Below are 15,229 nucleotides of genomic sequence, written 5' to 3'. Positions count from 1 at the left end.
GAGTTGCTTTGAATAGATTGAAGTTGGGTATCTGAACAGGTACAGTGGTTGAAATTAGTGTCCAGAATGACAGAAAGGCTGCAATGTGAGGTGAACCATAATAATAAAACACCAGCGAATCCACATGTGATGGACAGGAAATGAGATTCCATATGTTCTGTGATTTGTTCTGATACACTACTGAAAACAAAAGTGAAGTCAGATTTTTTCATGTTCTTAATGTGGCTCTAATTTTTGTGAAGCCTCTGTGAGATGGAAGAACACTACTTCAAATCCCTGAATGCTAAGCAGTTAATTTTCTTTTACTAGACCTGTGAGAATTGAAATGATGATTAAAAATGCAAGGAAGAAAACTTAACCAGAGCTGGGAGCTTATTCTTGGCTGTAATGACTAATAACTTGTAACTGCTTACATTAAATGAGCTCTTGTTTGAAAATGTATAGATTGTGAATGAATTAATATTATGGATAAATGTTCTGATGTTTTTATATTAATTATTTAAAGCAGTGGTTTGGACTGCTTGGATGTAAATTGCAGTAAAACCTTGTCTGTCTTCCAGGAGCTCTACATCAGAGAGGCTACACAGCAGGTAATGCATAACTGGTCTGAGATAGACAGAGACAGCTTTCACTACCTCATTTAATTTTTCACTTCTATGGATTGTATTTAAAAGCCTAGCAGGTAAAAATGAAGATGGGCTAAAACTGATTCTCATTATTCTCCTCAGACAAAGGTCTCTGGGATCAAATAAAATGTTCAGTAAAGCAAGCTTAAATCTTGTGAAATGTGAGGTGTTGCCATGCTACTTTATAGAGCACATAAAGGAAAAAGGTATCCTGGATTTGGTGCTTGACTTATTGTCAACTTGTTGAGGTTTTTTTTTCCCCTTTATTTGTAATCGTCTTCAAAATCAGGGCTAATGTTCAGCACATTAAAGCACTTCTTTGCATGTGCTTGTGTGTGTGACCTACATATCAGTATGTGAGTTCCTGTCATTTTTCTCTGCAGATGAGAACTGTTTTGCTGTAAGAGAGAAAATCAGGTGACTACTTAAGTATTTGCTCTGTCTGTCCATGCATTCAAGTTTTATAGTTTGCAGATATGAAAAAGTTGAAAATAAAATCACAGTCGTTAGAACAAGCAGATGAGAAAGGTGATGATGAGATTAGTCTCTGAATTATCCTGGGCTACCTCACGCTGTCTTGACAGAGAGAGAACACTTTCTGTAGAGAGAGCAATGTAAAAAAGGTGCTTCTTTGATCCTTGGACTTGCTTTAGTTAACATCACTGGCCATGAGAAGCTGTCCTGCTTCTGCAGTATTGATGATTCATGTAGCAGGCACAAAATGGTTATGATCCTGGGTGGTTACAGGAGTTCTCACCATCAGGTCCACTGGGGTCTTTAACCTCAGTCTTGTACTGGAATCTAATAATGATGGAAAGAATTCTCCTCGTGTTTGTAATTTCAGAGACTTACTACCTGCTGTGCAGTGCAGTCTGCAGGCCTAACCATTTTGGATTTTAGAACTCCAATTACTTTATATTTTATGGGTTTTTGTTTTTTTCCCAGCCAAGTATAGATTATATGAAGTATTTGTCAGAAGGTGCATTGCAAAATAGTTTAGATTTATCTTCTATTTGGAACCAGAAATTCAAAAGTAAGGAGTGCTAACCAGGGAGAATCCATGCCTCTTCTTCAGTATGAAGTTATTCTCTTCATAGTCTGTTCTTGAGACTCAGTAGTGACACAGCAGGTAAGAAAGCTGTGAGGTAGCCTGGCAAATATTTAAATTTTGGTCTTTCTGTTAGAATGAAGATGGGTGGGACTGTTGCCAAGAGGTTGGCCTGACTGTGTTGCAATATAAATTAACATTGTGTTCTACCCAATCTTCTCTGTGAGGATATTGGAAGTCCCTCAATTTTCTCATATACTTGTATTGTTCACCAAAGTTTCCTTTTTGGGGGAAGAATAGGATGCAGCTGTTGGAAAAGGGATCTGCTGCATGATCAGATTTTTTTTTTCCAGGAGTTGCATTTGGTTTCAGCTGAGGTACACACTGGGAACTAAAAGTGCTCCCTAACTTCCTTAGCCGTGTTCTTTTGGCTGTAACAGTATCTTGGGTACCTCACTGGTGCTGTTTGGAAGTAGCACAACGTCAGAGCACAGCACTCTGTGTGATCTGTACCACCCTCACATGGCACTTCTGAGTGGTGCTACTCCACAGGATGTTGGTTAGCCAGTTGGTGTGCCCTTAGATACATTCCATGCAGTGACAGCCACGCTCCATTGCCCATCCCACATCCCCCAGATAAATACATTAAAAACTACTGAATGATTGAGGTTCTTACAAGATTGAGGTTTTCAGAAATGGCTGCTTTATGCAGAGCCTTCAAGGCAAACAGAAGTAATAGACTGAACAGCAAATTGTGAGAGAATAGGAAGCCTTCTCTCTCTGTTTTCTCTCTTCCCCCATTACAGATGACAGATGAGATCGGGCACGAGAGAGAGGTGAGCGAACTATGACTACTTATTAGTAACTACTGACTGCCTAGAGAATGCTGGAGTTTGATATCAAATTGATGGTAAGAAAGTGACAATCAGAAGCTTATAGTTACTTACCTGTAAAAAATGTGGGAAATTCTGTAGATTTGAGGTTAGCAGCAATCCTAGCCTGGAAGGAGTCTTATAGGTGACTGAGAACATGACCACCAAAAGAGTTTCCTTCAGGTTTCCTTATATTGTAATATTTTAATATGAAGTCTCACAGTTAGCGTTTCTTTCGCTGTTTGTGGGTCTTCTCAAAGCAAAATTTCAATGTTCTTGCAATTCTCTTGGTTTCTGTAGTATTGCGGCTCCAAGTTTGTGCCATTCCGCTGTTTTCTCTTTGGACATCAGGACAGAAGCTGATGTCTAAGATAAGGTATGGGCACTCATGGATTTGTAGAATGGAGTGCGTAGACTGAATGTGTATTTACTGTCCTAGATGTGATCTTTCAGGGCTAACAGCTGCAGGAGGACTGATGAGAAAGCTAATAGTCTCCCTTTGCTGTACTGTTCTGATCATGCATCAGTCCTTGAGCTAAGCATGCTCTTCTGTTCCTTCTTGGATTGCTTATTTGTGTCTGAGTGCCTCTACTTCTTACATTGCAGAGCTGAAGTGGAGTAGTGCAGAGCTAATTGAAAATTCTCCATATTATTTTTCCATATCTTTTCATTTTTATGGCAGTTTTGTGGAGATGCTTGATTCCATCCAAACTTCTAATAATAGATTTTTAAGCAAATGAAGATTGTTAGCTATTTTAATTGAAAAAAAAAAATAAAAATAAAAACAAACATGCAGGAAGTTTTTCAGCTCTGCTTGTTCATTATGTAACTTACTTTGTACTAGAAAATAAGCACAAAATGTTAGCTCTGGATCCCTAGAGAAAAATAAAGATAGGGCAAATGATCTATAGAGGAAGTCTTTTCATAGTATTTAAAACAAATCCTTTGGAAGTATTTCCTCAGTGTGTTATATTCCATTTGTATTAAGATGACTAGGTTTGAATTTTTACAATTCTGTTTTAAGCAAGAGCAGTATTAATCCACATTTTTGCCTATTGGGACAAATTTATTCCTCGTGTTAACTACAGTTATTACAGTGGAGCTCTGTACCTGGAATGAATTTGTAATCTTTTCTTGGTTTCTTAACCTCTGTCTCAAGAGTAGCAGAGTTCAGTATAAGCATTGTGCCTTTTAAAATAAGATCTGCATACTTATACATGATTGCTGCATTGTTCTGATAGGCAAAATGTTGCAAGCCTCTCAAACAGGTTTCCATCTGCAACTGAGCTGAAAGACTCCTGAGACCACATCTTTGTTTGAATACTGTTAAATCATTGCAATGCAGTCACAGTTTCCATGCAGAACTGGGATGACTGCAGTTTGATTACCTCGCAGAGTTACTCTTTGCATTTATTTTCTCAGCTTGCCTATTTGGTTAGAATTTAGGATTTAGGCAGATATATGTCTCTGAAGCCAGAAGTCAAAATCATACAGGTGTAGGGTGGGTAAAGAAAACCAATTAACTGGGTATAGAATTGGTCAGGGCTTGTTCTCTACAAAAACTCTCTGGAATTTGAGAGTACCTTAACTTAACTGGTTGGCAGGAGACTGTAATCATAGTCAAAATAGTATATTTTGTGATATTATTACAACAGAGACTCATAGTCAGTGGTTCAGTGTCCAAATGGAGATTAGTGATGAGTGATGTGCGTCAGGGTTCTGTACTGGGACTGATGCTCTTTGAAGTCTTTATTACTGACATCAACATTGGGATGCACCCTCACCAAATCTGTGGATAACACCAAGGTGTGTGGTGTGGTTGACACACCTGGCACAGGATGCCATCCAGAGAGACTTAGACAGGTTGAGCAGTGGGCCCAGGAGAACCTCATGACATTCAACAAAGCCAAGTGCAAGGTCTTGCACCTGGGTCACAGCAAACCCCACTAGCAGTACAAGCTGGGGGATGTAAGGATAGAGCACAGCCCTGTCAAAAAGTGCTTGTGGTTAGCAGCTGGAAATGAGTCAGCAATGTGCCATCACAACCCAGAGAGCCAACTGTATCCTGAGCTGCATCCAAAGCAGCACAACCAGCAGAGTGAAGGAGCGGATCTTGTCATTTTACTCCGAGACCTCACCTGGAGCACTGCATCCAGATGGGGAGTGCTCAGTACAGGAGAGACATGGGTCTGGAGCGTGTCCAGAGGAAAGACAAAATTGATCCCAGGGATGGAACACCTCCCTTTGAGGACAGGATGAAAGCTGGGCTGTGCAGCCTGGAGAAGGGAAGGATCCAGGAAGGGAAGAACCTGAGAGCAGCCTTTCAATATCTGATGGGGAGCTGTAAGAAGGAAGGGGACAGACTCTTTAGCAGAGTCTGATGTGGTAAGGTTGAGGTAAATGGTTTCAAACTAGAAGAGGGGAGATTTAGATGGGATATAAGGAAGAAGTTTTTTACAATAAAAGTGGTGAGACAGTGCAAGAGGTTGGCCAGAGTGGTGGTGGAAGCTCTGTCCCTGGAGGCATTCAAGATCAGGCTAGATGGGGCTCAGCCCTGTCCATTGCTGAGGAGTTGGACCAGATGACCTTTAAAGGTTCCTTCTACCTCAACAGTACTATGATTCTCTGATTACTGCATGCTCCTTCCATTTTTCCAGCAGAAAAAGCTTTCTGGGTATCCCATTAAGCTCCTAATGATTCATTTCCAGCTACTGAGAACATCTCTATAGCACATGTCACAGCTTAACATAGCTATTGCTGTACACATGGTCACAGTCATTTCCCTAACAGTAGGATAGCACCTGCCCTTGCAGTTACCACGCTGAAAAATGGCAGAAGGTCCATCTTACTTCCAACACAATCACAGGGTTCTTATCTGTGTTGTCTTTGTTATCATCATCTGCTAGTTTATGACTTCTCTCAGGATTGTTCAAAATCTGCAGAATTTACTGAATGTGGGCACAAGGCTCTTCCTTTCTGTTTGGGATACAGTAGTAATGCCTGTTCTCTGGTGGGGTGGAGAACTAAGTACTTACTGATAATATCTGAAGCCTTCGTGTATGTCAGAACTGAGGTTTATTTGTCAAAATACAGATGTGGTGTTATGGTTTGTTTTTTCAGCATTTAAGATTTTTTGGCACCAATATTGATGGAAAAGATGTTATTGCTTTTAAGCCACATCGCTGCAGAACTTCTACCACTGCAGATCAGCAGTGCTTTCTGTAGGCTATCTTCACTTCATTTTTCTGGTAGCTGGTTGTTTTCTTCATATGTTACAGCTGGAATACATTCTGATTAGTCCCTGTGAATTTCTTCTCTTTGAAGAGACAGAGAAGGTCACTCATGGGATTATCTTTCCTGAGTGTACAGAAATTATCTGTCAGTTAATAAGAGAAATAATAGTTAAAAATAATTTGAGATAGAAACAGAGAAAATAAAAAAAAATGCGGAAAGGATTGGCTTGGCTCTTACTGGGCTTATGCAGCTTTGTCTTCCTAAGGCCAAAAGCCAGATATCACAGGGTTTGAAGCTTTGAGTGTTGGCCCCAGGAAGAGAGGGGAAAGGAAACAGTCCAAGGAATGCTGGCAAAATCTGCCAAGCATGCAGTAGGGAAGGCCTGCAAGCAGGAACATCCATCTTCCTAGCCAAAGACTGGGGTTAGCTGCTCCAAGAGGACTTTCCAGTCATCCCTTGTGAGCTCTGTAAGGAGTAAGGGAAAATATGAATGCTGTGAGACTCCTGCTGCTGTGTTGTGCTTCAGGGTTGGCACAGCTATTAAGGCAATATTTTGAGTTTTGAGAGCTGCAGAATACGTTTCAAATCTCAGGGAAAGGTTAGTATTTAAAGCAGTGCTGTTTTCTTAGTTAATCAAAGATATGCATAGAAGTTCTAGAAAAATAAAACTCTTCAAAATTAGCACGTGGTTCAAAACTTTACCTAGCACATCAGGCAAGTGCTCTTAAAGAAGTGGAAACCAAACTCTGACATGTAAACACCTTGAGTAGCTATGAGCTACAAAACTCATAGCTCCACTGTACAGAGGTTCCATATGTCTCCTATAGGAAGAATGGAACAAATGAGTTTTCTGAAACTGAAGCCAGTGGAACCTCACAAATGTGTGTTAGTATGTCAGTACTGGTTTTCTTCAGATACAGTAAGATGGTCGGAAATATCCAAAGCCCACATTAGTTGTGCTAAACACAGAACATTATACAGATTCTCTATGTCAGATTGCAACTATTGTTATAATAAAATCATGACTGATAATTTGCTCTTGGATTCTTTTACTCAGCAATCTGAAAGTGTGAGCTGCTACCTAAATATAGATCAAAAAGTAACTCTCTCGAAGGTTCAGTATATTCATTTCAATCTTCCTTATGAAAATCAAAGCTGGAAACTTTCATGGAAACACAAGGGACAGAAGAGAAAAAAAATTTAAGGCTTTAATGCATAAAATCTTCAAGCAGTGCTTTGTGGTTTCAGCTGGATTGGCACATTATCAGCACTTTATGACAACGTGTTGGAGAAATATAAAAAATATATTTAAGCTTAGTATATTGTGTCCTGTTCTGAGTTTTGGAGTTTCTCTTGAAGAATGGAAATACTAATTAGAAAAAGGTGTGTTAAGAACAAACTTGTCTGGGGATTAAATGTTGCTTAATGCATCAGACTGTCACAGCAACAGCTGCTTTATTTGATTCCCCACAAGCTCAATGAATATTTGCCAGAGCTGTTCTGCATGTGCAACATTCAAATCACTCCTGTATGAATATATATTTTTTTTAAAGATAGGAATGAGGAGAGGCTATAAAGCCATATTCCTCCATACTTAAATGTCATCTAGAGGAAAAGAAAGTAACAGCTGCTAAATACTACTTACACCTTCCCCAAAATAAGTAGATAAGCAGCCTTTATCCTTTTTTATCACTGCCACTATCTGTAAAAGGAGGACCGCAGCTCTGGTCAGCGAAATTCAGCTTCAGGATGTGGAGTCTGCAAGGTATTGTTGGTCAGCACATCCTCTCTCTCCTTTAAAAGCAACTCCACCTGCAAGCTCTCTTTTGACCTCTTTCTGATCTGAATTTCAGCTGACTTGCTACAGGTCTTGCCAGGGCATGAGAAAAGAGCTGTCCTGTTCACCACTGATGTACATGTGAGCATTTACCTGGGAAAGGTGAGCCTATGCTTACCACATAACAGCCCTCCCATGTCAGGGGAGGCTACGCTTATTCACTATAACATTTCTCAAATGTTAGAGGGCTCAGAGGTTGTGGGCCAGGGACTTCAGAGTAGCTGAACTCCAGGTAGAGGTCTGTCTACACCTTTTGCGTTTACCAGAACAAAAAAATTCTGTTAAATTACATATCAAACATATATTTCACGCTGGTGTGCTTCTTTCATACATACAAAGTATATGTGTAACAAAGTACGATAATTTTTGCATAAGAAACAATGTTTTAGTAGTGCGGAAGTGGAATGATCAACAGCTGGAAATTTGGTATTATTACAATCTCTATTACCTGGAAATTTCCACTCAGGAGCTGGCAAAACCACTTCCATCCAAAATACAGCTTTCATTTGAATTTGATGTTCAATTCATTCTTTTTTTTCTTTTCATTTTCAAGAATTCTTCACCTAGTCTGGAAAAAGTCTGAGAAGGGTCATAGCAATGAAGTACACAGCAATGTAATTTGCCTTTGTGATACTGCCCTGGAGCAGAGATGAAGCTGACTAGCTCACTGCTCCAGTACTGTATTACATCAGTACCACGATCAGCCTTTTTTCTCTATGGAAATTTGATTAAGAATTCAGTGGAAGAAAATACTTGTATTTCATTTTTATCCTGAATCTCAACTTGCTGCAGAGTTAATACAACAAAATGGTGTTGAATTTTTTTTAGTAATCTCTACTATGCATTATCACATTGCTGACCTGCATACTAGCATGTTAGATCTGTATTTCCTAGAAAGAGCAGCTTTGGGATTTCCACGTGAAGTGCTTTGGACTGTATTTTCAGAGAGCACTGACTAATGTTCTCTCTGCTGACTTTTTACAACGACCACGTCTATTTTCTATTCATTTAGATGATCACACAACAGAAACTGTTGAAGTCCTTTATTACAAAGATCAAAAGTCATGGTTACCGTTTACATACGCAATTTACAAATTATTCACAAAGGAAGTAACAGCTATACAAGAACTGACAGCTTACTTTAGCCCAAGTAGGAGATGGGACAGTATAGTTGTTTCCCTGCTTTATTTCCTGAAAGAAAAGGTGTCTCTTTGTGGTGGGTTTTTTTTTTTTTCCTATTGTTGTTGTTATCTGTATGTGTTAAACACTGACCTAGTGTTTAGGTAGCACCTTTAGTTGTATCTGATCATATACTGACCTTTTCTTCGTTGCAAAGAGCACAGTGCATGTATAAACATGCACAGAGATCTGTAGTTTTGTCACAATGCTGAGTTTTTGTTTGATGGGAATCCTATAGATTTTGGTATGATGTAGTGGTCAGGCTTAACAAAGCTGATTTGTGGGATTTCATTGATTTTCAGCAATATTTCATTGAAACAAAACTGGAGATTATTATCAAAACTCTTATTCTAAGAACTAAATTGAGGATGGCTGCTATATCTCTCAATAAGACTACTATGATCTTAACATAGATGCTAGCCAGGCTGTTAGATGTCTTTAATACCACAACTGATTTATTGCTTTTCTCTCATTCAGGTTAGTTTGTTTTATACCATTTCCTAAAGCTATTTCAGAGACTGGGAAACTTAACATCAAAGAGTGCTAATTTATCAAATCTCACAAAATAGGATGTTTATCACAGGGTATCTTACAGCACTCAACAAAAAGAGTGAATTTCCAATCCCTTGATACGAAAGCACAATATCAACAGTGCAATAGCTGCCATTTGTCTAAACCTACAGACATAATCCATAATTACACTTGTTTCTGTCCACTGGGATGATGTTTAGACAATTATTGAAGGAGCACACTGATAAAGGAGCAAACAAACAGATATGGAAATCACCAATGTAATGTTGCATCCAAATTTTAAGCAATAAAGCAAAACACTTCACAAAGGTTTTTACGTCTAATGGAACTGTTTAGTGGGCATCATCCAAATAGTTATGGTAGTATTATGATGGTATGACTTTCTACCCAGGAATCAAATATTCTCAAAGCCTACAGTACTCCCGGGGTATAGATAAAGACTTGCAGATGCCATAGTAAACTTGAAATACAGTAATAGGCAAAGACTTTAGTGGCACCACCTGTACATACAGCTGAGTTATTGGAACCTTACGGAACAGAGCGACGTTGCAGTATGCCTTTGGTAAGGCTTCTTGCTGGTTTAAAAAGGTAGATTTTTCTTTAAGGAGATTGTCCAGCAGTATTGGTTTCACTTCTGTTCAGTGGAAGGTCTCTTTATTGATCCACATAAGACTCCGTGTTTCATTTGGTTTGCATTCATACTCAATACTGCCAAAGCTGTTTCCCCATTGGCAGTGATCCCGTTTGTGGTAGTTGTAGAATTTGACTTGCCAGACTGTTTCAAAAACACCAATGTCATTAAACTGTGAAGAAAAGGGAGTATGGGTGTTAGTAAGCTTACTTCTTTGTTGTTCTTCTTACAAGAAACTTATGAAATTGGAACAGAAAATAGCTAATGTATGGGTTATTGTTCCTCCAGTCAAAAATCAAAGATCTGTAAAACCTACTCTAGCGGCTATAAAGTCTTTTATTCTTAAACATGCATAAAACATGAGGGATCAGATTCTCCATTTACTGCCCTCTTGCATTTATTTATGTCTGGTAAAGGCAAGGGAGTAAAAATGTTAAGCTTCCCATATGGGTAGGTGTTATTAACATGAAGAACCGAAGCTATAATCCCTCTCAGGAGAGCAGAGCAGTGGTGGTTTGTTGAGCTCCAATTGGCTTGGTATACATCATGTAGCAGAGATCTGTAGTGATCTAGGCTATCACTTCAACTCTATACCGTATCTGGAGGCTGCAGTGTGAATTGGGAGGATACCTTGTTTTGATCAGTCTCAAATATTTAATGTCCCTGTGTTTTTTTAGAGCAGTGTCATTATTGAGACATTTTTTCCTTGTAAGCGTTTCCATCACTCACTCTGACAGCTTCTTCACTTGACTCTTTTCCATTCCCATCATGTGCCTGGAAGATGACCTTTGATCATCTACCTAGAATAATCACACTTGCAAAGAGTGTATGAAAGCTCCTTTTATACAGTGACTCTTACTAAGCACAACCATTTATACTTAGTTTTCTCAGAATGAACATTGCTTGGAATCTCTCCCCAGCCCACTTTGTTTTCTTAAATTCAGTCTGACAGCAGCAGGAGTTACTCTGTGCTGTCAGTGGAAGATTTTTATTTGGCTCCAGTTGTGTTACCTTAAAGGTGTAGCTTAAGTGTTTCTGCCACTTCAATTGATAAAGAAGGAATCAAAGGTGCAAGCTATTTTATCTCTCTCAGCAACCAAAACCTTTATTAATGATCCTCCACTAAAACCCTCTAATGGTAATCCTGATACCACTTATAAGGCAAGATAGTAAAGGTTAAGCACATCGAATATTGCTGTGCACAATCTGCATAGAGAAATCTGTAGTAGAGAAGAGCATCAACTGCAGTTGTCTAGAGACTGAGGAAAAGATTGATCCAGAAGAAAAGATGTTTCTAATACTATTTGTGGAAGGCAGTAAGATACAAGAGCAGTGTTGTATTTCACTGATGTATAGAAAAAAAATCTGAATTTCAGAAAGAAATGAAGGAAGAAAGAAAAGTTGTCTTCCTCTAGTGACCCAGTTTACTAATCTACTCTGGGTAGTTTGTCTGACTTTTATATATTTCCACAAGAAGGAAAGAATTAATTGCAGAGCTTTTCTACTACCATGTTCTGCTCAGCCCAGTACTTGCACATGCACCAACTCTGTGGCATCATCAGGAATATCCTGCATCCTCAGAGTTCCTGTGGCTCTTCTGCAGGGCCAGCACACGGCCTTCCCCAGGGAAGATGGATGACTCTACTCTTCGAAGGTTAGATTTAGGGCTGTAGGCACAAGTTATTTAATCACGCCCTCTGAATTTGTGTGGTGTTTGTTAGGGGAATACAGATCTGACTTCCCTAATTCAGTCTTAACCTGGCCTGACCGAGAATAAAATGAGACCCAAAGAAAGGTTTCTAACTTAGTTTACACCATTTGCTGGACAGTTTAGAGTTTTCCAGGTCATGAGCATAACTAAGCAGTCAGGTAACGGAAATGCATCCTCAGAGCAGACAAGAAATGCATCATTTTCATGAATACTTTGTCTTTTAGGAATATCAAAATGGTTCTGATGTCAGGACTGACCTCAATCTATTTCTAGTGCGAGTTCAGGCTTTCAGCCTTAGAGTCCTTTCCTGTCTAGGATACATACATAGTATTCTGCCTGTTACAGAAAAAGTACTGGAGGCAGCAGTTCCTCATAGCTGAAGGAAATAGGAAAATGTAAAGCTGTACACAGTAACCATAATTTAGAAGATTCAGGAAGTAGGCATTACCAGTTCTTGAAATGGGAAGCCTAGCTTGTTCCCTAAATCTGTCATAGGTCTGTCTAGCTAAGCAGATAAATAATGAGTTAAGCGTGTATATTATTGGCAACTAAACCAGGATTTAAGACTTCAAAGTATCAATTGTGGACATCTAAGTCTGTACTGAAGAACCAATCTGTCAAAATCAAATATTAAGAGAGGCTAAAAACTTGCTTAGCACTTGCAAATCCTAATAACTTCACCATTAGTACATCAGGATTTGGTTTGTAAAGCTACTGTTTAGACAAATATTGTAGCTGCTCATTCTGATCTACAAAAAACAGCTAGGAGCTTGTGTCTGAAACCCAGGCCCTCCTTGCATTGCTTAAAATCACTCCATTTCTGGTAACTGTTATAAGTTACTCATGTTGTAATTATCAGAAAATTCAAATTAAGATGGTACAATTCTTATTTAGAAAGGGATTGCCATACTAAATGGTGATTCCAGAAGAAGAAGAAAACAAATAGTAAAGATACACAGATAAGATGAAATTCTGTGTGGACTGAGCAAATGTGAGAAAAAGCTGAAATCTGACAGGCTTGGAAAACGTGGCAAGGTCCTAAACTTGTATGAATTGGAATAGACCTTTAGGAGAGCTTCAGCTGACAATGGCTTATTGTTTCACTTCCACTTTTTGTTACAGGGGCTACAGAATAAACAGCACATATATTCCTCACAACTGTAATTGAAGGGGAGAGACAATGACAGCCAAAGCAAAGTCTCCCTCTTGTGTGTGTTCTCCCACACGTGCTCACATACATGCTTTCAGCTTCTAGCATGTTCTGCTCCTAAAAGCTCTGACAGTGCTGGCAGACTAAAGAGGGTTCTCTGTATTCCAAGGGATGGGGGTATCATTCCTGTCCTGGGATCTTGATGGGAGTTCCTGGTTTGCAAATGCCCTTGTAGGAGAGGTGGGAGGTTCAGCTCCCATTTCTTTTTCCTGCAGCACCCCAGAGAGCTATGCAGATCTCTACAAATCCCCCTAGTACTTCCTGGCCCCTGCTACTCTCATGTTTGTGTTTTCCCCCCGTGCTATAACTAGCAGTCTCACTGATGCAAAGCAAAGAGGAGGGCTGCAGCTGTGAGCAGGCTTTGCCCTAGAACATTTCACCTCCATGCTTTCCTTTATAGATGTCAACTCTCTGCTGCCCTCTGTGCCTTTCCGTGCTGGGCTCCTGCTGCACAGAGGACCACCTACCTGCATGTTGACCTGGATGGGCTGTCTCTCCCCACTCTTGGTGTGGGGCACCCCTTCTGTGTCGTAGATCCCTGTGTAAGAGGCCACTTGTGCATCCCTCGATTTCTCCTCCAGTGGGACATTGACACCCCCGATGCCCATCGTCCTGCAAAGAGATGGGATGCATCCTTTCAGCAGCCCTGCAGGCCCCCTTCCTAGCAGCTTGGAGCCAGCAGGTAGGCTTGAATCCTGGCAGCCTCCGTGCTGGGGATGCTTCAGGGATTTTAGCAGGCCTCCAGGAGCTGCTGACTCACTGGGGCTCCTGAAAAATGTCAGGAATCTCAGGGCTCAGCAGTCGCCCAGGGAAGGTGTAAAAAGGAAAGGAAGGAGGATGCTGGTGGTGGGGGGGTGGTAGAGATATGATCCTCAGCAGCTAGGGAGTGGTTAGTTGAATCCCTTCTCCAGAGCTGTCCTCCAGCCAGAGCCATTTTCCCATCTGCATCCTCCCTGCTTCCAGTCTCTGCTTTGCCATGGTGCAGTGAGGCTTGGACTGGAGAGCATCCCCAGCCTGCAGGACTGGAGGTGATCTTCTCTCTTCTCTCTGCTGTGACAGTGGAGGAAGAAAAGGAGCTGGACCTTAAAGAGCCTCAGGGAAGGTGGGAATGGAGAAAGAAACAGCTCCTAAGGGCAGCCTCTCTCCCAAGCCAGTTTCTTATGCTGGCTGGGCAAAGCAGCAGGAACAGCTGGCCAGGGATCTGGAAACAGCAAAGCAAAAGGGTGGGGAGGGAGAAATGACGGAAACCTCGCTCTGTCAGCCTGCCAGGAAAAAATATTAAACCTCTAAAAATAAAAGCAGCGGGAAAGGGAGGGCTGCGGGGGCTGCAATGGAGAGGATGCACTTACGTGGCCTGCACGGTGCCGGGCCGGAGGGCCACCTCAATCTTGTATTTGGCCCCGGTGAGCAGCTTGATGGTGCGGTTCTGGCCGAAGCGCTGCCCGTCCACCTTGAAGTACACCGCCCCGTCGTTGGGCTGGATTTTGAGGGAGACGCTGATTTTCACGAGGCTGGGGATGTCAACCATCGCGCGGCTGCGGGGTCTGCGCCCGTCTCCCCCCCTCCGCGGAAGGCGGCCAGCAGAGGAGACCGAGACGGCGAGGGAGAGGAAGAGGAGGAGGGAGGAGGAAGAGGAGGGGCTGCCGGATCCGAGCCAGCCCAGCCCTTCCCAAAAGCAGCGGATGATATATTTGTTTTTCCCTCCCCCGCTAATCACGGAGCAGCATCTGTGCTGCGGATCTTCCCTCCATCTCCTTGTTTGGGGAACATTTGCAGCTGCTCAGATGGCCGCGGGTTAGCAGGGAGGTAATCCGGCCTCGGTTACGGCAGCCTTAATCCCGCCGTCATTCCCGGGCCGGGCCGGGCGGGGCGGTTCAGCACCACGGGCACGGACAGCAGCGCGGCGCTCAACGCCGCAATCGGGCACGATTTGTGCTGGCATCTGCTATCGCCTCATCCCGACTCTCATATTGTCGCAGAAAGCAAACAACCAGTCAACAGCAACAGAAAAAAAAGACAAACAAGCAAACAACCATGTTTTTAAGGAGAAAGATCTCTGAAACTGGAAGTTGTAACTTTCAGTTCTTAGCTCTCCGCCCGTCTCATTCCAGATTGCAGAAATTACTTTTCATCCAGGAGTGGAAGATTTAGGCATCCTTTCCACTCTTTTGCAACTATGCTTTTAAAACTGCAATGTTCTCGCAGTTGGCACAGGATTTGGGCCAAAAAAATTTGCAGGAAGACCAACTGTGTTCTGGGCTGCATTAAAAAAGGGTTGGCCAGCAGGGAGAGGGAGGTGATTGTCCCCCTCTACTCGGCTCTTGTGAGGCCCCATCTGCAGTACTGCATC

At 41.5% G+C, this 15,229-nt stretch overlaps 2 protein-coding genes across 8 annotated transcripts in view; one reads left to right on the top strand and one right to left on the bottom strand.

Moving 5' to 3' along the window:
• Window positions 1-15,229, top strand: part of PLEK (pleckstrin) — a 56,134-nt gene that overhangs the window by 18,748 nt on the left and 22,157 nt on the right. Inside the window, exon 2 of one of the 7 annotated variants that reach the window (XM_085218753.1) lies at window positions 561-590. The exons of 4 other annotated variants lie outside the window; for them this stretch is intronic. In XM_085218753.1, coding sequence (XP_085074879.1) covers window positions 561-590 — 30 coding nt within the window. Of the gene's footprint in view, window positions 1-560; window positions 591-2,868; window positions 2,923-13,434; window positions 13,562-15,229 lie in introns of those variants that run through there. 2 more of the 7 variants (XM_085218756.1, XM_085218752.1) reach the window with 2 other exon arrangements.
• Window positions 8,646-14,542, bottom strand: CNRIP1 (cannabinoid receptor interacting protein 1). The gene is made up of 3 exons (XM_003203685.5): window positions 14,229-14,542; window positions 13,347-13,491; window positions 8,646-10,130 (listed from the first exon to the last, which is right to left on the bottom strand). The coding sequence occupies exons 1-3, from the start codon at window positions 14,405-14,407 to the stop codon at window positions 9,966-9,968; spliced, it is 489 nt and encodes a 162-aa protein (XP_003203733.1). The 5' UTR covers window positions 14,408-14,542; the 3' UTR covers window positions 8,646-9,965.

Source organism: Meleagris gallopavo, chromosome 2 (assembly GCF_905368555.1).
Source record: "Meleagris gallopavo chromosome 2, MGAL_WU_HG_1.1, whole genome shotgun sequence".
Taxonomy (NCBI): Eukaryota; Metazoa; Chordata; class Aves; order Galliformes; family Phasianidae; genus Meleagris; species Meleagris gallopavo.
This window is presented reverse-complemented; position numbering and strand designations above follow the sequence as displayed.